This window comes from Etheostoma spectabile, chromosome 11, assembly GCF_008692095.1.
Source record: "Etheostoma spectabile isolate EspeVRDwgs_2016 chromosome 11, UIUC_Espe_1.0, whole genome shotgun sequence".
In the NCBI taxonomy this organism is placed as follows: Eukaryota; Metazoa; Chordata; class Actinopteri; order Perciformes; family Percidae; genus Etheostoma; species Etheostoma spectabile.
In genome coordinates this window covers 5,759,201-5,781,390 of record NC_045743.1, presented here as the reverse complement: position 1 = coordinate 5,781,390, position 22,190 = coordinate 5,759,201, and the positions used below count along the sequence as shown (strand labels likewise).

The following is a 22,190-nucleotide window of genomic DNA, read 5'->3' as shown; positions in this document are numbered from 1 at the left end:
GATTTATGGTTGTAGCCACGCAGCATCTTTGGCACTAAATTACATACATATGCGTATTCATATTTCCCAGGCGATGAATCTTACAGAATTTTGTTAGACTTTAGTGATCACCCAACTTTTCCTCTAGTGCCACCAGCAACTAAAAAAAAACACTTCAAATTTCTTAAGAAGACTTCCAAACCCAAGTCGCTTGCAGCCATGTAAGTGTAGTGCTTGAAATGTCCATGATCTGCAGTCTTGCAAGGAATTCAGTGTTTTCATTTTAAAATCACTCTCTTTAAACATTTCATACTCTTATTTTTACACCCTACATTACAGGGTTGACCAGAAACAATGGAGATGTTGTCAAAAAAATGGAAGGGGCCACAGTGCAATACAAAGAGGGTGTGAATGTCCTTAAAGGAGAAATCTGGCCAATTTTTATGTTAATCTTGATTGCCATAAATATGCAAGTACTTTCGATTGAAAAACCCTGACCTGAATCGGTGTAGGCTACACTGAGTAGCTGCAGCTAGGTGTACAAGCTTCCACTGAACTAAAATGGCAGTTAACGGGGCAAGTTTTAGAGTGCCTTTGTGCCTCTTAACAGACACACAATTAATATGTCTGTACAACATGAACAGGGCCGTCACGTAACCTTAAGATGCGTTTTAAAGTCAGACAATGTTTTTATTCACCTTCCCTGTCTCAGCTCCAGCACATTCTGTTAAATTTCCATTTTGTGTTTTTCTTCTCAAGTTCCCAGAAAATTAAGAGTGGGAAGTTAAAATCCCTAAATGTAGATGCCACTATACGCCATCCTTAATTAAAACAATTAATGCCATTTATAAGTTTGCAGCCCAGTGATTTCACACCGTCACACAGACTCACATTTGCTGGTAAACACATGCTGAAGCCAACTTAAGTCTTAAACATTACACGACACCTGTCATAATCACTCAGCAGTGTCCGCTAAATGCCAAGGAAGATTATAGCAGATGTCATGTCATGGATTACGGAAGCTTTATGTATGTACAGTGCATGTATGAATATTTTCCCGTCACCTCTGTGGAAATGCCATAGGCAACCACTTTAATCTCATTTGTGTGGCTGTACGTTGTGTGTTCTGTTGTGGAGTGTATCAGTGTGTCTCCAACAGCTAACATACAGCTCCTTGCAGTGTTTTTCTTTCCCAGTCCTGAAGTCTATCTGGCTGTCTCTCATAGTATTGTGGGGGGAGGGATGAGCCACAGCTGCTGTCTGACGTAAATGCAGCACAAACACTCTGTCAGTGCGGTCACAGCCCCTCTGCCAGCTCTAACAAGTTAATGACTTACCTAACACTTCCTTCTTCTGCAGTTACACTAAACCTTGTGATGGATGTTACATTCAAGTCTGAGCAGATGCTAAGAGCTCATTGACAGTTGGAGCAGAAAACAGTAACAGACTGGCATCTGTCTGTAATGTTGCCAGTGAAGGCTGCTGTGTGCACATAAGCTTGAGCCTTTTGTCATTATGCATAACGCTGGGCCCAGACACAGCAGTTCAATTAGGGGTCTTCCACCAACTTTACAAATGACAAATGAAGTTCAGTTTCCTGCTTATTAGTATTGAAATTCAATCTGTGAACAACTGTACAATACTGTATGATACCTTGTTTGTTTGGAGGAGCTTTCTAAAGCTACAGACCTATAACTTTGGTGATAACTTGAGTTTCTTCTAATGCAACCAGGTCAAATCTTTTACTTTTCCTGTGAAATATCTCAACATGTACTGGATGGATTGGCTCAAAATTTTAGAACATTTATTGTTGCCAGATGATGTCTCCTGATAATTCTGTTGATTCCAACTCTTCATCTAGCACAACCACCAAAAAAAAGTTTGCTCATGATCAAACACTTGCAAAAATAAGGATGTTTGCATCAGACACAGCTGTACTTCGTATTTAAAGCTAATTAGCAGCAGATTCTTTTTAAAGGACAGCCTCTGATACAGACTGGGGGCATACATGGACAAAGGGAGGGTCTAATGATGATGTAGATGGTACTGAGTTACATTGTAGGAAATGTTGTGAAGATCCAGCCCTTTTGGAGCTTGAATCATACTAGGGACTAAAGTCACAATATTTCTGCCTTTAATGCATCAGTTTTGACTATCCTTTTTCAAATTTGCATCTCACAAGTCTCAACTTTATGGAAGCTCACTGACTGAAGCATAGGTGTAGATTTACATATAGGATGACATGGACTCCTCAATTTTTGTAATTTGGGTAAAACATGATTAAACCCTGCTTTTTACATATCCTGGATGACGCAAATGTAGATGGATAACAAAATGAACCTAAAATAACCTCAGATTTACCAGTGTTGTTTACTCTTTGTCTCTACCAACTTTGAAACCAAACCTACACCCTTGCACTGAGGTCAGTGTTTATACCACTTTATGATGCGGTCAAGCGTAAATGCAAACCGCAGTCCAGCTGACTCATTTCACTGAAAGCCCAACACATCCAGCAGAACAACAATCCTACATTATCTGTGCCTGTGAACACAGAAAGCATAAGAACGGCACTCTTCTGCAGATAAATTGAAATGAGGTGTTTTCTTCTTTCTCAGCAAAAGCCAAGATCCACAGGGAGAACTGGGATCGATTGGTGCACCTCACAGAGGATTCAGTCACCTCCGTTGATCAGCCACGTACACCTGCAATAAGCAATTTCAAGGATACATTCGCTTACCAGAAGTACAGTGTTGCATGTCCTTTTGTTTACAAACATGTACGAAACATATGTGTGGCTGCAGCTGTTTAGCTTAAGGTGTTTCACATTTTCAGAGAAGCCTTTCTTCTCCACATATCTATGAAATTGAAGGATTGAACTGGAGGAGGAAATTGTCATGCATACACAAAGATTCAATGCAAAGATTAGTGTGCAATGATCTCAATGGAAGGCTCATTTAGGCTAAGGGGATTGAAAACGCGCCTGGGTCTTTGACGTGTGCTGCTGACAACATTGTCCGTACCTCCTTTTGACTAAACAGGAGGAGGAGGAGGAGGAGGGTGGAGGGGAAGAAGACAAAACAAGAGAAAATATTGTAGTGAGTATTAAAGAAGAAGAATATTAAGAATATTAAGAAATGCATGTGGCATTACTAAAATGACAAAGAGATTATTTGAAGGAGGAAATTTGAAGAAATAACTGGTGGGATTTGGCATTCAACTGCCCACCTGAACCCTGCAAACGGGATAGGTATTCTCATGCTATATCTAAACTCTATATCTATACATCTATACTCATGCAAGGAAACAATTCCACCACCTTCTTCTTCATGTCTTTAGAACATCATTAAGGCTTCAGAAATGTCATCATGCACCTGACACTAATTATACACAGAGTATCACAGGGAGAAAATTATATTTGAGTCGTAGTGCGTGAGACATGGATCATATAAAAAAGAGAAAGGAACTTTCCCAGAGAGCTATATATACATATTAGGACGCTGCCATCATACATGCTACATTTAGCTGGAGGTGGCCCAAACAAAGAAAGGATAAGGTTGAGGCAAATATGAGTAATAGTTTTTTGATAAAAAAACAAGAAAATATGGATTGTGCACTTGGGTGAGCAGATGTTGCTGTGCATGACAGGTGGATCCATTGGCTGCTTCGCTCTCCTGGATATTTATTTTCAGCCCTGAGTGGCAAACATTCACTGGCTTTTATTTTTATGTAGGTTGTAAATGTTGTTGTATGTTACATGTTTACTTTTTTTCATCCAGACAATGTATTATAATGTATTATTTGTGTCTGAGCCCCTTTGCACAAGCTTTAAATCTGTTACCAGGGTGTCCCATTTCACATGTCTGCATTGTGTCTTATGATTGTACTTGTCTTTTAACTTTTGTGAAGAAATTGAACATTGAACCTTGGCTGTAGAGAAGGTAGTGGAAGGAGATAAACGGTGGAAGAAAAAGAGGAGATGGAAACAAAAGCGGTCTTTGTGCTGCCGTTAATCTGAGGTTAGTCATTAAAGTGAACACTAGGTGGTCTGGTGTTGGATGAAGAGAGCAGATCAAGTTGGACGAAGAACAGAGGAGGATCTGTGTCAAGCTATCTGTTGTCTGCTTTTATCTCCCAACAGTCCTAGCAACCAAATCAAACACACTGCAAAACACTCTGAGGATCAAATAGGGTGCCTGACAACATGCTAGACAGCTGCACCAGCGAATGTAAAAATTGGGGTTAGGGTTAGAATCCCCAACCATGCTAACTCTAACACACACACACACACACACACACACACACAACACACACACACACACACACACACTTGTTTCCATCTATCACAAAAAAAGAGACATTGCATTGACAATTTTTTTGCAAAATTTGAGATTCATAAAGTTTGAGATAAACAACTGTTTTTGCTTCAAAGTGAAACATTTTCATTGACTTAGTATTCAATCATGCTGGGTCTATAGTTTGAACTAATTTTCAAAATATAATGTTGCTATTTTTCATCTTCTAAAATGTTTATTCAATGAATACGTGGTAGAAGCTGTGTCCACATTTACACAAGTTCATTCTGGGGTAAAGAAAGTATTAAATCAATTTAGTAGAATAGATAATCTGTGCAAGGACAAGGACGTGATATTCCCTGCTCCACACCGTATTACTAATTATGTACAAAATAAACGTCTGTGCTGATATACACAATGTAGCTTGTTCTTTCTCTAACTGATCAGCCTCGGGTGGTGGCTTCTTCTAACAACCATCTTCCACAACTTTTCCCTGAAGCTCTCTGCACGTATACATTGTATTCAGCTCTCTCTACACATCCTTCCTCTCCTTGAGTTAAGGACTATTGTCTGGCTTTGGGGACCCAGCTGAGAGACCATATGGATATTAAGATTGTGAGTACAACATGCAGCAACACCTGGAGGGACAACTTTCAACTTTTTCCATCTGGACTCAGTGTCACTTCCAGGTCACACGTGTTTATTTATTTTTAATTAAAAAAAAGATACATTTTAGAGACAGTATATATTTTACCCACAACTTTAGGGCAAGGAAAGCATGCCCAACACTCCCCCCTCTACATTTCCAGGGTAGTATGATGACTTTATTTGTTTTATACGTAATTTTAATCAGGTCCTGCCATTCTGCTGATTCCACTGTCTCACATATCAAATCCATTTCATCATGAGCAGCTCAATTCTGTAAATCCCCTGTTAGTTTAGATTGGGCTGGTCAGAAATAAGGGAGAACAGACAAAAAAAATCCTTTCACTCTGCTTGCTTTTGGAGTGGTGAATAAGAGCATTACATCACTAAATCACTTCGAGAGGTGCCTCATCCTGCTTCACTCAAAGCTGACCTCTTTCTAGTCCCTTCATCGCTGCTCTCTCTGTTTTTGTGCCCTCTCCTCTCAGTGCTATCTTTGCATCTTTTTTTAACGCTCTCTTTTACTCCCTGTCTTTTTCATCTTTGGAATTGTATCCACTCGTTGAGTCTATCTATGATTGTACTTAATTTGCTTTTCATTTAAGCTTGCTGTCACCTTTCTGTGTACCCCAAATCCCCTTCCCCTACCACCCTCAGCCCTGGATAATATGCTAATCCGTGGTATGACGCAAATGGCTTTGTCTCCTGGGGGGCTTTTGCTCACACACGCATTCATAAAGGCTCTTTGTAGCCTGGTGTGCAGATACTGGCGGTGACCAGGTATTTCCATCTTGAGATAACTGACACCACAGGATAACTGTACCAGTAACTCTGCTGATACTACCCTACATTGTGCATTCTTTAGCAGAAAAAAACTTTTGTTTCTGTTTTGAATGGTGATCGAAAATCAGACTGTATAGCCACCAGGGGTATTAAATGGTGTTACGAAGATCATTTTACCTTTACCTCTGTCTCAAGATTGCATGATCATGTTTACTTTAAAGCAAAAATTACCAAGTTGTATAAGTTTAACGTTGCTTTCACATCATATTGTTTAGAACATAATTCCCACTTTGTGAAAAGAACTAAAAAAGTATCAACGAACCATCACTGCCATCAACATTGAATATAGATTGTTTTTATGTGGTCGCAGTTGTCAAAGTAATAACAATTTCCGGTTTAAAGACAAACCAGAACAGTGTTCCTGTAACAAAATGCTTTGTTTGCACATAGCCTTCGATGTAAGAATACATTCAATTTAACATTTGCCTTGTTAAAAATGGCAAATCTGCTATACCCCAGTTAGCTCATTTTTTGCTTTTATAAGTTTTATAAGTTAAGAAAAACAGGGTTATCTATTTGCATGTTGTGTTTTCTTTTATGAGTGGAAAGGCTGTGAAAATGATTCACATCAGTTAAGTAGGCCTATTTTCCAGGTTTCTGGCATCCTCTGGGCCTGTACCACTAAACTGCAGCTGTGGAAAAGCATTTAAAGGAGGCAATTCCCATAATTTATTTTCTCAAAAAATATTGTGTAATTGCACAACCGTACTATACTGGCCTATTCTCTGTAAAAAAAAAAAAAATAAAAAAACAAGCCGGGGGGATTTTCCAGTTCAAACTAAATTAAACATGGACATTGGAACATCTTATACCACTGACTTATTGTCACTGATAATTTATTATATGTATTCAAAGCCAGTCTCATGGCGTTTGTGAATTGGGAAGTATTTAATCTATGACAACTGCACTTTGTAGTTGAAAGCTTGATGTCTTTCTCATGGGGGGCCAAATGTCTGGGCGGCAAAGCGGAAAGGCAGGTAACCTCCCTATGACCTCATAGGGGTCCATGGTCTGGTTTCTCAAAGGCAGAGCAGGATACCCAGGGCTGGTTACACCTATCACCATTTCTAGCCATAGGGGCACCATAGCAGGCTGGTGGAATGCATAAGTTAAAAATCAAAGGAACCTTAAAGTAGGTTTTTCATAGAGCACCTTCGTGATGACAGCACGATTACAATAGCGAGAGTATTGAACAGTGAAATTTACCCAGTAGACGGGGATAGTGTCCCCTGTGACGTTCATTCATGTTTTTCTTCCAAACAAACGCCTTTCCGTGGTTGGTCCGTTGCCAGAGTGGCGTTTCCTTGCCTGTTTGTGTCCCCGTGAGACTGCGCTCGTGTTTTGCAGCGTTGGTAATTTGTGTGACCACACGAAATAAACAGGAATGTTGTGTTACTGTGACGAACCAATAAATCAAAATGACGTCACCATTTCACAAACTGCCGACCAGGAAGTTCTAACAGAAGTGCACAAACCTTAGTCGTCTCCTATATTCTGTTGAAATGTTCAATTTTATAAAAGAAAAAAACAACGCAGGACTGTCATCTCAGAGACCGGGGTTTGCGTCCTGTGTGACGTTCCTTTCCCCGTTGTTCTTTTCCTAGCCACAACCGTCTCAAATGTTGCGTCCACCAGAGACGTTAAATGGTGACGTTATCAAAATAACGTCACCATTTCACAAACTGCCGTGAGACCAGGTTGATTCAAACCCCTAACCCATTTGATCAATGAGGAAAACATGTGGGATGTGAGCGTGAGATCTACAAGGCACTCATCACCAAAAGTGTTTATTTAAGAAGGGCTGGTGCTGGATCTCCTGGATGATAGCTTGACGCATTTGAAGTCACAAGTACAGCCTCCGCCTGCCAAAGTCAACAAGCACTGACAGACCAGTGTTAATTACCAAAGACGAATGGTAACCCTGTCCTTCACAAAACACAATGACACCAAATGAACAGACAAAGAAGCTTTTCACAGACTGTCAGAGGTTGCAAAAGCAGATGGCAAAATAAATCGATAAATGGACTGAGGTCAGTGAAAGATGAACCCCAGGTAGTCTGTCAATGACGTGTTTGTACTGTTGAAGAGCTGCCAAATATTTAACAGATATACAGTAAGAATAATCTTAATTCAAACATTAATTTTCACCATATCTATTGAGAAAAGAAGCAAGAAAATAAGAATCTTAACTTAAGTACAAGCTTGTAAAGAAAGGGCTATCGTTGCTGATGTCTCACTCACATTTCAAAACAGGAAGTCTGCGCCATTACCTTGGAGCAGACCTGAATTAAACTTGTTTTGCTGTTGTTTGAAAATGTTTAGAGTATGTGTGACGAGTATGTGCTGAAGAGTGTTTCTATGGGGATTATAAATGGCTGATGTACAAGCTGTGTGCAGACTCAAAATGGATGCATGAGGCAGCCATTGAAAACCAGCAGAGGGAGAAGATAGGGAGTGACCTGAGAGAAATGGCAACGATCTTGACAGCAACATTCTGGGCAAATGTGACTATGCATCACTAAATTGCATGTATGTCATTTCTGTTTGTGACGAATAATATGATAATAGTGGTTTACAAGATGTTTATCTTCAGGTATCAACGTCAGTCGTTGCAGCTCGTGTCCGCACATTTGATTATGTGTACAGTTAAAAGTAAACAAAGTAACAAGACAAGAGTCTACAGTCATGCAAGTGGTTCTGTGAGGCTGTGCATAGGCACAGCAGTGCTTTGAGCTGAATGCTAACATGCTAGTGTTAGCATACCAACATTTTCTAATTAGCACCACTACAACACGTAGGTGAAACTAATGTCATTCATTTTGCAGATATTTGGTCATGATCCAAAATGTTGGACAAGTTACCTGTACTTTTTTGTTAAAGGGCTATTTTGAAAATGTTAGCATGCTAACACACTGAAGCATAATTGTGAACATGGTTAATATTATACCTGCAAAACATCTGCCTGTTTTTTGAATTGTCATTTTTACGTTTGCACATTTACTACATAACCAAGTTTCTGCTACTGTCTGAAATCGCAATTCATAATAATTTGTAAATCAAATTATACATGTAGGCTACTATAAATCTAAAATGATGTTGTAAATATAAGCCTTGCACTTTCATCATCAATCAAATGTAATTTACTGTAAGAGAGAGCAGCAGCAAAGAGCCACGCTGACTTTTCTCTCATTCAAGGTCAGGTTCAACAGATGTAACAGGAGCACACAGTATCACACTTGGAGTTGTGATGTGTAACACAGAGTTCGCTTCAGTCGGTGGTGAGAGGTTTTTGAGACAACAGTTCACAAAATGATTTGACAGCTGACAAGACCACAGTAGATGCGAAAAGTAAATTTTCAAAAACAGCCCATGTTTAATAAGGGCTTGCGGAAGTAGTTAGATGTATGGATAGTTCCTGTAGGCCTGTAGCTAAGGGATTTGTTTTCTCCCACAATGTTTAATCTGGTTTTGCAGACAGACATCGCACCATCAAAGGATTTTCTGCTGTCTTTTGATCCTGACCTTAATATGTATTGTCTGATCTGGTCCTTGGACATAATTACGTGACACCAGATTAACAGAAGTGAATGTTTTGATCTCCACTTTAAAGGAATCAAATTGTTGGTTCTCTCTGAAAGCTTGCATTCCTGCCAATGTTGGCATTTTCTATGATGTAGACAACAACCAGATTCAGAACTAGTGAAGAGATGCAAGGTAAATACATCAGCATGTTTACTTATGCTGGACTGTTTACTGACAGTCAGCACAGGAAAGTGTGATTCCTCAAAACTTAAATAAGTGCTAAAAGAGGCTAAAAATGCCCCTTGAGTTGACCTTTGTGCACCCATATATGATAAAATGTCACCAGAAGCACACAAACAAGAGACCAAAGATGCCTATGGCGTTTTCCTTTTGAATGAATGTGCAGTAAAACGTTGATGATACGGGTACCTGCACAGCTCACCTGGTAGAGCATGGGCTCCATGTACAGAGGCTCAATCTTTGCTACAGTGGTTGCAGGTTCAATTCTGACCAGTGGCCCTTTTTTTGCATGTCATTCCCCTTCTCTCTTCCCCCTTCATGTCTAAGCTGTCCTATCAAATGAATGGCCTAAAATGACAAAGGACTAATCTTTAAAGAAAAAAACGTGCCTGATAGTAAGTCAGCTTTAAGTAAACACTGATGTCTCTTGAGGACAAAACAATGAAGGAAAACAGTGAATGATCAACGGTACATTTATTTGTACTACTTAGCAACATTCTGCACATGACTAATGGCAGGAAATTACATCTTTTCTTTCTGCCACAGAAAATACTTGAGCACAGCTTAATGTTGACTGATACAACACGTCAGCACTATTTGGATGAATATAATATGTACAAATATGTGCAACACACAGATTAAATGATGTGTGGATTGTGACTGGTGTGGTTGTCACAAAAAACAAGTGGTGTTACAGTGTTTTGTGTTTGCAGTTGTGCGTGTGTGTGCTGTGTCGTGTTTTGGTGTTTGTGTGCGATAGTGTGCGTGTGTGTGTGGTTCGTGTGTGGTGTGGTGTGTAGTGTGGTGTGTGGTTGGTGTGTGTGTGGTGGCGTGTGTGTGTGTGTGTGTGTGTGCGTGTGTGTGTGTGGTGTGTGTGCATTGCGTGTGGTGTGTGTGGTGTGTGTGTGTGCGTGTGTGTGGTTGTTGTGTGTGTGTGGTGTGTGCGTGGTGTGTGTGTGTGTGTGTGGTGCGTGGGTTGCGTGCGTGCGTGTGTGTGGTGTGTGTGGTGTGTGGTGTGTTGTGTGTTGTGTGTGTGTGTGTGTGTGCGTGCGTGTGTGTGTGTGTGTGTGCGTGTGTGTGTGTGTGTGCGTGCATGCTTGCGTGTGTGTGTGTGTGTGTGTGCGTGTGTGTGTGTGTGTGTGTGCGTGCGTGTGTGTGTGTGTGTGTGTGGTGTGTGTGTGTGTGTGTTGTGTGTGAGAGAGAGAGAGTGAGAGAGAGAGAGAGACAGAAAGCGAGAGTGAGTCAGTGTGGGAGGCCAGTATTCATGTCATACCAGGAATGAGAAGTTGTGCCTGTCTGACTGGTTTGTGCTGAATGTGGTTTGGCTCACGTTCAACCATTTAACACCTTTCTCAACTCTCCTGGGCATACTTTTATTTTGTTACACTTTCTGGTAAATATAAACCACAAAATAATCTGGATCCATTGTGGTTTCGCATCACAGATGTACCTCATGTCTTGAGCCCACATCAGGGCTCGTGTTTATCAATTTTAAAAGAATCATTTCGTGACTTTGCAGGGGAAGAATTGGACCCAGGCAAAGGCATGAATAAAAATTATATTAAAATATTGTCACTGTTAGTTTAGTTTGCTGTTACAGGTCACTTAGGATCATCAGATGAAAAATTACAGTTTCAGAAACATTTAAAAGTTACATACATCCACTTTAAGAGACCGCTTGAGCTCTCTTCAATTCAAGATCCTTTTTAATTGGTAATTTGTAAGATAAAGAGGTTTAACTATTACGTTAGCAGGTAGGATTTTAACTTTTGCGTTCCACTTAAAGTGAGATTATGTAACTTTGGAAAGACAAAATAAGACAATCTTCCTCTTGCAAATGAAAAGTAAGCAATAAAACACTCGCGGGGTGTAAATACAGTTTGTATCCACAGTGGCCAGTGTTAAGTAAGTTATGTAAGTGCAAAAATTCTCTTTTAGCAGTTTCATAAATACAGGGTTAGGATACTCTCAGATATGTAAACTCATGCTATGTCACTCATTTCACACTGTGTCTGCTTTGGTGTGACAGTTATTCAAATGGCACTGGTTGAGACATTTAAACTCAACCAGTTTTTAAACAATGAGAAGAGAAGCAGAGTGAGCTGTGTGGTGTGTGCATCAAAATATTGATGCGTGACCTTTCAATTGAGACATTTTGCATTCAGACTGTGGGAGGGTATGATCTAGCTCTCTACTGAGGTTGATATTTGGTATTTACATTCGCCTGTGCATACTTATATTCAATGCACGCTATGAAATGTCATCTTTGTGTAACTTTGTCACTGGATATCCTGTATATGTTCTCAGCGTGACTGCTTACTGTACTAATTAGGGGCAACTGGCTTTGCTTTTCACTTATCAGTTTCAATTCATAAATCTTGGCTTTTAGCTGGATTGCCCCCAACCCAGAGCAGAAACACAGACCCATTTACCCATTTCAACCTGAACTTCAACACCCATGGACATCACCCGTGTTCTTTGATGTAGCCTACTGATGGCGTGGATTGTTTTTCTCTTTATCCTGATTGGCAAAATGGCAGCTTCACAAGAAAATCCCTAATAAGCTTATTACGCTGCTGCTCAGTCTGGGAGAAGAAACACACAGCCCCCTTGTCATTACTGAAAATCTGCAGCAAGGAGCCACTGGATGCATGGATAACAAGGACAGGTGTTCAGCTAACTGACTGTGTATTTTACTGGTTTGCAATCAATTTAGATGCAGATCCCGGTTACTATGGTCAGTTTATTGAAAGAGAAAGTCATCTAATCTCTTGCACCCAAACCCAGCCACTACATCCTTTACTGTGAGTTAATGTGAGGATTTGTATACATGTTGTGTGAGTGCGCACGTTGAATGAATCAAAACGGTCTCCTTCTTTCTCAAAAAAGGAGGTTCTCATTAAACTGTTCCTCGTTCTTTGGTAACCTCCCTTTTCTTTTTGTCTGTTCTGTTCTGCCTCAAACTGAAGTTCTCCCACCATACGTTTAGGTTTTGCCTCCCTCTTTTCATTCTGCTTTGTAAAGAGTGAGTAGAGATTTGCTTTCCGTAAATAATTCTGTGCTAAAATTAAACAAGCCAGGCAGTAGTGTGTAATGTGTGTAATAACAACAGAGTGAAAACATTGTAAGATTAATAAAATATACATTATTATTATTAATATTAGTAGTAGTATTATTATAATTATTGTTATTATTATTAGCCCCAGCAAATGACATGAAGTAGTCTAGATAAAGTAGGTCCACAATTAAAGGCCAAATCCGTGATGTATTTAAATTGATTATTTATTGTTTAAGTTGTAGGTAGATAGATAGAGATAGATAGATACTAAATAGTACATAGAGAATAATGAAACTTAATCAAATTAAAACAGAATACAACAGCATACAACTCAATGCACAATAAAATGGAATACAAAAGAATAAATAAAACTTGACAAATAGTACAAATATGTGGATAAAATGTGGTTTACTCAACAGAAACCACAAACAACCGAACTGTAGATCACCAGTTGCTTCCTGTTTCTGTTTCTGGTGCTTCCACGCGCGCAGTCGGGCTGTTGAAATGCGAGGCAGCCCGCGTGCAACAGCCCGGCAAAGGGAAACATCACGTGGTGACAAATCTCTACAACTGACGTCATCGTCCCCATCTCCAAGCAACCCCTCCATCAGCACTCACGTCACCGTGCGCCCGAGCCGCGCGGTTGCCCGGCAACCCGTGCCTTACGCTCGGGCCCGGCCCTGCACCCAGCTCGGAGCTCTGACGTGGGTGTGACGTTAATAAGGTGGGTATCAATTTGTTATGGTGGCGGTGAGAGGGAGGAGGAGCAGTAGGAGGAGGAGTCCCCCCCCTGTGAGTGCCGAAGCCCTCTGCTCTGCATTCCGGCGGAGCACACAGTAACACACCGGCCATCGCCGAGTCCCCGGGCCCAAAGACTTGGACAAACTCAAAGAGAAGACGGGAAGAAGAAGTGGCTCCGTGCGTTTATAGCCTACTACAGTTTTCCCTCTCTATTCTTGTTTCTTCGCTCTGGTTGTGGGATGGTTTATGTTTCGATTGGGAGCCTTCTAAACTGTGAGAAAGTGGTTTGTGTCTACTTATTAAGGTAAGACGAGACTCCTCTCTCCATTTGACTCACATTAGCCTACCTCGTACTCAAACGTTTCTATACATTTTCATTTAATTTTCTTACACAACCCAAAGCTACTTTCTCAACTCTTTTTCTTTCTATTTAACAGTAAAAACTGTTTAAAGGATTAACATTGAGAAATGTACACTCTAAAACAGATGTTACTTACTACTTTCTTTTAACACTTTCTCTCTCTGAACTCATTCGTTATAGGACGTATAATAATAATAATAATAATAATAATAATAATAATAATAATAAAAATAATAGGACTACAAGAACGTTTTCACACGTGCCATAGTCATAGGCCTATATAAAGCCTCATATTTACTGTACATACACTTGTTTTAAGTTGATTAGGACAAAAATGCCTGCCTAATGTAATATTAAAATGTATCAGTTAATATGCATTAAAATAAAAGCAGTGAAACAGCTGTCTTTGTCTCTGCAGGTACTAGCCTTAAAATATCGCAACGCTGTATCTCCAGACCTTTAATGCACCATGGTGATCATGGCGGAGAACAGCCCTGTTCAGTCCAGCCCTGCCCAGGGAAGGCCTCTGCAGGTCGGCTTCTACGAGATCATCCGCACTCTGGGGAAGGGAAACTTTGCAGTGGTGAAACTGGCCAGACATAAAGTTACCAAAACACAGGTCAGCAGCTCTCCTCCAAATTGTGTGACTAAATTAGTTTTTAAAGATAGACAGACATAGACATCTTTTCACATTTAAATTTCTTCAATTTTCATTTTTGTTTTTCAGGTGGCTATTAAGATCATTGACAAAACCAGACTGAACCCCTCTAACCTGGAGAAGATTTACAGAGAAGTGCAGATTATGAAGCTGCTAAACCACCCTCACATCATCAAACTCTACCAGGTGTGTATTGTCTCTCCTTTCTCTGTAGTGTTGTTTCATGCAGGTGTTTGTGTGTGTGCAGAAGGATGTGTGTGGGCAGTGTGTTAATCAACCTGTCTTATCCTCAACGGTGAAGCCTGGTTCTGTGACTGTTCCATGTGCATTAATCTCAGAGTAAAAAATGCAAAGGTGCGGAAAGCTCTGCAAAATGGGGACACCTGTATTTCTCTCAGTAGCAATGTTGTTGAGCAGAGCATTGTGCCTTGCTACTGTTGATATGTGGATGCAGTGATGCCATTATGTCTGGCAAAAATAAAGGGCATTTGTTATCTAAGTGGTTTGTACCAGCTCGTGGTGCGCTGCTGACTCTCAGAGCACATTGAATCGTAAGTACAGCACAATAGCATTAGTGCAATCCATTTTGACCTCCCCCTTTGTTTCTGCATGTGTGTGTTAGAAAGAGAGAGAGAGAGGGAGAGGGAGAAGGAGAGGAAGAGAGAGAGAGAGAGAGAGAGAGAGAGAGAATAAGCATGGGTGCCAGTCAGTGCTGGGAACAATGCAAGATGTTTTCCGTTAGTGTAGAAGTGATTGCAAAGACTTGTCAAAGAACAGTCAGGAGACGGCTGGTTAAAGGTCCACGGGTCTGAACGTTAATACCAATTAGCATTTCTTAACGCCAAGTACTACAGTATGTGTTTGCACGTCATGTGAAGGCACCACACAAAGCTGCTAATAGACTTAGTGAAAAGAAATCACGTTTATCTTCACAGCTGGCCTTGCGAGTGTTGTGGCACATGTCTGGCAAGAAACACACACACCCACGCAAACAAACAAACACACATACTGTGAAATCATCTCTCAATCAAAATAAGAGAATGACGTTTTCCTTGGAAACTCCAACAGTATTTCCCATGATGTAGAACCGAAACATTTAGTTGATTAAATTATTAATCTATGAACAGTACAATTGATCAATTATTAAATAAATAACTATTTTTTTTCATGTAAAAACACCAAACAAATTCCCTTCAGCTTCTCAGTTGTGAAAGTTTGTGGGTTTTCTTGGTCTCATGGGATAGTGAACTAAATATCATTGTCCCATTAGGACCGTAATTAAGACAAAACAAGGGATTTAAAAACATTACTCAGGGCTTAAGGTAATTATTATAGACCCACATACATACACTTTTTGGACATTTTATAGACCAAATGAAAAATTGCCAATGAAAAAAATATGTATGGATATCACTGTCATTTCTTACGAGATTCACAGCCTTGTTTGTACAAACAGCTGCAGGAGTTTAGTGATAATAATAACAATAATGTTAAATAGTAACAAATGTTTGTCCCACTTAGTCAAATGTCAAACATGTGTGTTTAAGAAGAATAAGGTTCATGCATTGTGATAGCTTTTGGTTTCATCTTGTTCAGTTAGACATTAACTGTCTAACAAAATAGGGATAATGATGTACTGATAAAGAGAAATGGGATAAGATTGGTTTATTACCACCCAGCCCCTGAGCTCTAAACTCTAACATGGGTGACCTCTGTCTGCATCCTGCATGTGATGCATCCTTTCTTCCTGCGCCCTTGGGTGGTTTGAGGTGATGCTAGTCAGATGGTTGGTACACGGTGATGGTAGGAGGCGGTCTGAGACCTCTGGCCTTATAAATCAGCTGCTGCTTTCATTCTCTTATCGGTCTCATGAGAGTAAAATGTTATTTTTCCTCTCTAGTCAAGGATCATTGAAGACTCTGCCTTTCTCTTAGGCTCAGCCTCTCTTTATTCAGTATCAATCACACACTCCTCTTATCCTCTCTTAACCTCGCACTCACACCGGTGGGGCAGTCAGTACAAACTGTGCTGATCTGAAACACACATAAATGCATTTTATATTATAATGGAGATCCCAAAGTTTCCAACGATATCAAATATATCAGGCTGAATTTTGAAAAATGTGTATAAAATGCTGCACAATACATCTACAATATTTCTGCGTGATTGAGAGGTGTAGACATTACAAAAATTGGGGTTTTGGATTTGAATATTTCACTCAGTGTAAATTTCATTCAGCTTCTACAACCTTAAAGCTACTTAATGGCAAATAAAATGGAAAATATGGACGTTAAGTGGTTAATCTTCCTTCTGGGTTGGTTTGAGGGTCCTTGTTGTGCCGTGCCTGTTCTTCAGAGCTGTGACGTCAACTCCACCTCAAGGTGACAGAGCCCCAGAGAGCTGCCCTATCTCACAGATAAAGACTACTCTCCGCTTCGAGGCGTCTGTGTATTGAATCATTCTTCTCATGGTTTTCTAAAGGGACTGGTGGCTGAAAAGATTGTTAAGCTCCACCATTCAGTGGAATTTAGTGACATTTAATCAAAGTTGGCCAGCAGCATTTCTAAGACATGGCTTTGTTATCTGAGCAAAATTGCTTTGTTGTGCAACCTTTGCTAAACTCTCCTGGGAAATGGAAGCTCCAGGAAAGAATTAGCAATGTGCGTTTTTCCGGCATACATGGTGCAATGATTGCACTTATGGTGTTTTTGACACACTAGATGAGACACATGTGAACAGCCTGTGTGACTATCTCTGTTTACTAGAAATTAAGAGATTAGGGGAGCTTGAAATTCAACACTAGTATCCGTTGCAAACTTGTGTCCGCCTCAGGGGGAACATTTCCAACCATTTGACAGTAGTTTGTCTGTGTTTGAATGATATGCATTTCCCCTCTGGGTTTGTGGTACAAATGGGTTTTAAAACATGATATAATTGCAGCTGAGGTATGCTACAAGGCATGTCATGGAAAGCCAGGGTGTTGGTGTTTTGAAGTATATGGAGAAAAATCAGATAGAGATTTTTGTGGTTAGAAAATGTCTCAAGCCAAGAGATGCTTGGAGCGGGCTTGGAATGGGTTTTTTGTTCTTCGTCGTTATTAGCTGCCAATGACCCATTTGGTTTGTTTTTCTTCTTTTTATTTCTCTTAGGTCATGGAGACCAAAGACATGCTGTACATTGTGACAGAGTATGCAAAGAATGGAGAAATGTTTGGTAAGTTGAGCTAAAAAAGTTAAAGTGTTTTACTTAAAGTGTTTTACTTTTAAAAAGGAGGCGAAATCTGTTGATCGTGACACATCAAAACATTTCTGTCTCAAATATGGTCTAAACTAAAATATCCACTCTCCCCCCAGACCACCTGACCTCAAATGGCCGTATGAGTGAAGATGAGGCACGAAAGAAGTTTTGGCAGATTCTGACAGCTGTGGACTACTGCCACCAACACCACATCGTTCACCGTGACCTAAAAACCGAGAATCTGTTGCTGGATGCCAATATGAACATCAAACTGGCTGGTGGGTCTGCCATATGCTGTTTACTGATACCATGGTAACTGGTTTGCTGGCAGGAAGTGTACAATGCAAGAAAAAGTGTTATGCGTTTTTATTAGAAATTAATGGTTTGAATCTCTTTGTACTTCCATGCTGTTTTTTAATTCTGTTCATTTTTGCCTAAAGAGAGTTGTTCAGCTTTCCTAAACCATTCTCAATCAAATGATTGTTGTTGAAAGACTAGTCTTTTGTTTGAGAGTTAATTCTTGAAATGATTTGGTCTAAGAATATCTCATGAACATCATGAATATGAATTACATGAGACTTTAAACACATCTGCCTTCAAGCGCCCTGTGCTCCTCATGCTGGAATGTAGAGAAAACAAACAAGTTTTAATAACAAAACCGTTGTGTATCTCTTCCTGTGTCTTACAGACTTTGGATTTGGAAACTTTTACAATGCAGGGGAGCCTCTGTCCACATGGTGTGGCAGCCCGCCTTATGCTGCCCCGGAAGTGTTTGAAGGGAAAGCGTATGAAGGGCCTCAGCTGGACATCTGGGTAAGCTTTTAAAAGGGAAATATAGACCAAATTATACTATCAAGCATTTGTTTTCTTCTCATGCTAATATTCTCCTTTTTGCTATTTTATTCACAGAGCCTTGGTGTGGTGCTTTATGTACTTGTCTGTGGCTCTCTTCCATTTGATGGACCCAGCCTTCCTACACTCAGACAGAGAGTCACAGAAGGAAGATTCAGAATCCCTTTCTTTATGTCTCAAGGTATAATGGCAACAAAATCATAAAAATGAATGCTAATTACCAATTCTGTCCAAATCCAAAGTGCTCATAATCTAAGACTCATTCCTCGTTTTTGTCCTCTCTAGATTGTGAAAACCTGATCCGTAAGATGCTGGTGGTGGACCCAGCCAGGAGGATCAGCATGGCCCAGATCAAGCAGCATTGCTGGATGCTGGCAGACCCAAAAGCTGCCCACCAGACCCTTAGCCATTCCCTGACAGAGTACAACTCCAACCTGGGGGACTACAGTGAACCAGTGCTGGGCATCATGAACACACTGGGAATCGACCGCCAGAAGACTATCGAGGTGACTGAACACAAAATAGTTTTGGTTTGGTGTTTAATGACTTTGTGAACAGTTTCATAAGACGTATGTCCCAGTTCTCGCTGCAAAGAGTTCATACTTAACAGGGGCAGCAAGACTGAAAACATAGTTATACCTGGCTTTAATACAAAGAGGATAGAGCAACAGAGCTAAAGAAAAATTGTAAAGAGAGGAGGAGATGGTGAACAAAGCGGCAACACCACTAATCTACTATCTGTCCTTTTCCTCAGTCTCTGCAGAGCAGCAGCTACAACCACTTCTCTGCTATCTACTACCTGCTGCTGGAGAGAGTGAGAGAGCATCGCACCCAGCAACTGAGCCGCCAGTGTGGGACCTGGAGCCAAAGACCCAGAAGTACCTCCGACTCCACCGGCCCAGAGGTGAGCACTCCAGCTGGGTGTATTAAGCTTAAAGTTGTAGCTAGTCCTGATTTTTAATGGTTAAAGTCTAAAATGCTACTTGCTTTCTGTTTTCCTTCTAGGTGATCATGGACTCCACCAACAGTTTTAGAACTACAACTTTTTCATTGCCAGCCAAAAGTACTCCTCCAGTGTACCCAGAGATGGAGTATGACCAAGGTGGATTATTCCAGGTATATGATTATACAACTATATACTATAGAACTATGAATATATATTATATATATATATATATATATATATATATATATATATATATAAGTATATTGATTACAGCATTCAGCAGCTCAGAGGTTAAGATACTTCACCCTGCACCCTTGTATATTGATAGACCAAAGGCAACTCAGCATCTCTGCCATTAACAAGTGACTAACAGTCCAACTCTTTCTGTTTTAGCGTGTTGTGTTTCCAGTGGAAGCCAGCCTTAACAGACTACTCTGGAACCGCTCCATTTCACCCACCAGCCTGCTGGAGACGAGCATTAGCGAAGAAGTACGACCCAGAGACCTGGAGGAAGAAGAGGCAACACAAACTCTCCGGCCTCTGTTCCCTCACACCACCACGTCCCGCAGACACACTCTGGCTGAGGTGTCAGCCCGTTTCCACCAGTGCAACCCTCCATGTTAGTATGTTATACTAGTGTACAGCAATAGGATAAGTCAATCCACATATGACATATCAAAGTCTAATTTCTTACCTGTTTTGTTTTTGTAGGTATTGTTGTCAGTCCCTCAGATGGTGCCTCCTCTGACAGCTGTCTGAAGTCCTCATCCAGTCCAGCACCCACCCTGCAGGCTGCTATAGGTGAAATGTCAACACTTCTAGCCTCTGAAAGTGGAACTCTGCTGCCTGCTGGAGCTCCCCAGACCTTCTCCTCCCATCTCCAGCCCCAGGCTCAGGGCAGCCTGCCTTCTGCTAGCTTCCAGGAGGGTCGCAGAGCCTCGGACACCTCCCTCACACAAGGTACAGGAGCACAATCATTCAAATGTCATTTATCCAATCTAAATTCTTTTTTAATTATGTGTCACATTAGCAGATCAAAAGAGTGTTGTGTAACACTTTCCCATGTCTTTCCACAGGCCTCAAAGCTTTCCGCCAGCAGCTGAGAAAAAGCACACGGACTAAAGGGCTTCTGGGATTAAATAAGATCAAGGGTCTGACGAGACAGGTTGTTGTCCCACCCTCTTGTAACCGCGGCAGCCGAGGGTCACTGGGTCCAGCTCTCTCTGAGCACCGCAGCATGCTGGAGGAGGTGCTGCACCAGCAAAGGTGAGACACATGAAAATGATTAAATATAGCACAATGTTGTCTTGAGTTTGTCTGAGGGGGTGGCCCACGGTGTCATACTTTGAAAACCTCTCATGTAAATAGAGAGTCTGATCTTCTGTCTGTTTTCCAGAATGCTAAAGTTCCAGCACCAACCCAAGCTTCAGGTCCAAGCCGCTCAGACAGGACCTGCCCACAATCCCCTGATTTTTCTGGGCCAGCCGCAGTCACCCTCTCCTCCGCCTACTACAGTGTTTGCTTCCTCCTCCATGTTTGACACTCCTGCTCCCTCCACCCTACCTCCTCAGCAAGCTTCAGTTGGTCTACAGCACGGCCCCTGGAAACAAACTATCGAGACTTCCTCCTTTGGCTGTTCCATATCCTCCTCATGCTGCAACTCTACTTCTCTGTCCCCTGTGGCCTCCGCTGCTTACCTTCTCGAGGCTCGTCTGCACATTAGCCCACATACCCACCCTCACCCCTACATCGGCTTCCAACAGCAGCCCCAGTTTGCGAAATAAAGGCACCCTCCCCACCACATCCCAACCAGTGGTGTAGAGCCTGACATGCAGGAGTTGGGTGTGGCTGCACAGCAGCAGCTCAGTAGCTGTGTGATAGTGAAGTAAAACATCAGCTACCTAGAGAAGTGATTGTTCTCTTTGTTGGAAAAAAAGTTTCTTTTCATGAACATGATTTTGAGCCAAGAAGAAAAGAGAGCAGAAGTGAGGAGAAAGAACAAAAAACAAATGCAAGCGTCAAATGTTCACTTTGTTTAACAACATGGGGTACGCTTGTAAGAATGTGTCCACACACGTGTATGCTTTTGATATCATATAAGCTAAAGACTAAGCAATAACCAAACTCTGGACATGGCGATAAACTCGTATCAGACAGCCAGAGAAGCAATAATAGACTGAAAGACTTTCACTCAGCTCCCTGATGGACTCACTTTCACTAAAATGAGAGCTGATGCAAGCCGAAACAGTATGTCTCAAATATTTAAATGGAGTTAAAATTATCTAATACAAGAAGGCTCCCTCTTACTCCCTCTTTTTTTTTTTTTTACTTTTGTGTAATTTCCTATTCTCAATGTTTTCCACTTGACTGGACAGAAGACCAAATGTCTTTTTTTTCATTTTTCCCACTTTGTTTGCCTTTCTAAAGCGACATCTCTCTGTAACAGCGGAATGAGCATGCAGTATAGTGCCCTAAGCTTCACTTAAGGAGTTGATTTGTATTGAAACTGTGATTATTAATTATTTCTTTGGCAAGATTATAGTTACGCAAATGCTGCTTTTACCTCGAGGCACAAAAAAGACTGCTACATCCCCTTCAGCCAAAACTGAAGGAAGGTGGAGCCTCACTGATTGAGACGCCACCTTTTTTAAGCTCCTTCTTGTTAAATGCTTTTACTACCTCCACAGGAACACAAATTTGTAAACCTATAAAAATGTCCCCTGACAAAGTGTTGTCAATCCCAGAATATCAGAGGAATGATTATTTCCATATGGGCAGAACAAAGACTGTGGGGACTGTGCAATATTTCACATTGA

The 22,190-nt window shown here is 40.9% G+C and overlaps 1 protein-coding gene across 1 annotated transcript; it reads left to right on the top strand.

Moving 5' to 3' along the window:
• The first annotated feature begins 13,338 nt into the window (after positions 1 to 13,338).
• On the top strand, positions 13,339 to 21,801 carry sik1 (salt-inducible kinase 1). Its single transcript, XM_032529165.1, has 14 exons — positions 13,339 to 13,624; positions 14,100 to 14,300; positions 14,409 to 14,525; positions 17,489 to 17,552; positions 17,693 to 17,854; positions 18,265 to 18,389; positions 18,486 to 18,609; positions 18,714 to 18,934; positions 19,183 to 19,332; positions 19,434 to 19,544; positions 19,768 to 19,993; positions 20,086 to 20,334; positions 20,451 to 20,640; positions 20,771 to 21,801. The coding sequence occupies exons 2-14, from the start codon at positions 14,151 to 14,153 to the stop codon at positions 21,156 to 21,158; spliced, it is 2,277 nt and encodes a 758-aa protein (XP_032385056.1). The 5' UTR covers positions 13,339 to 13,624; positions 14,100 to 14,150; the 3' UTR covers positions 21,159 to 21,801.
• The last annotated feature ends 389 nt before the right edge of the window (positions 21,802 to 22,190 follow it).

What these genes read in the sequence shown, in the direction of transcription:
- sik1 (XM_032529165.1), top strand. Translation starts at nt 14,151, where the DNA reads ATGGTGATCATGGCGGAGAACAGCCCTGTTCAGTCCAGCCCTGCCCAG. An exon ending in ACATCATCAAACTCTACCAG is followed by an intron (nt 14,526 to 17,488) that starts GTGTGTATTGTC and finishes TATTTCTCTTAG; the next exon opens with GTCATGGAGACCAAAGACAT. An exon ending in ACCAAGGTGGATTATTCCAG is followed by an intron (nt 19,545 to 19,767) that starts GTATATGATTAT and finishes TTTCTGTTTTAG; the next exon opens with CGTGTTGTGTTTCCAGTGGA.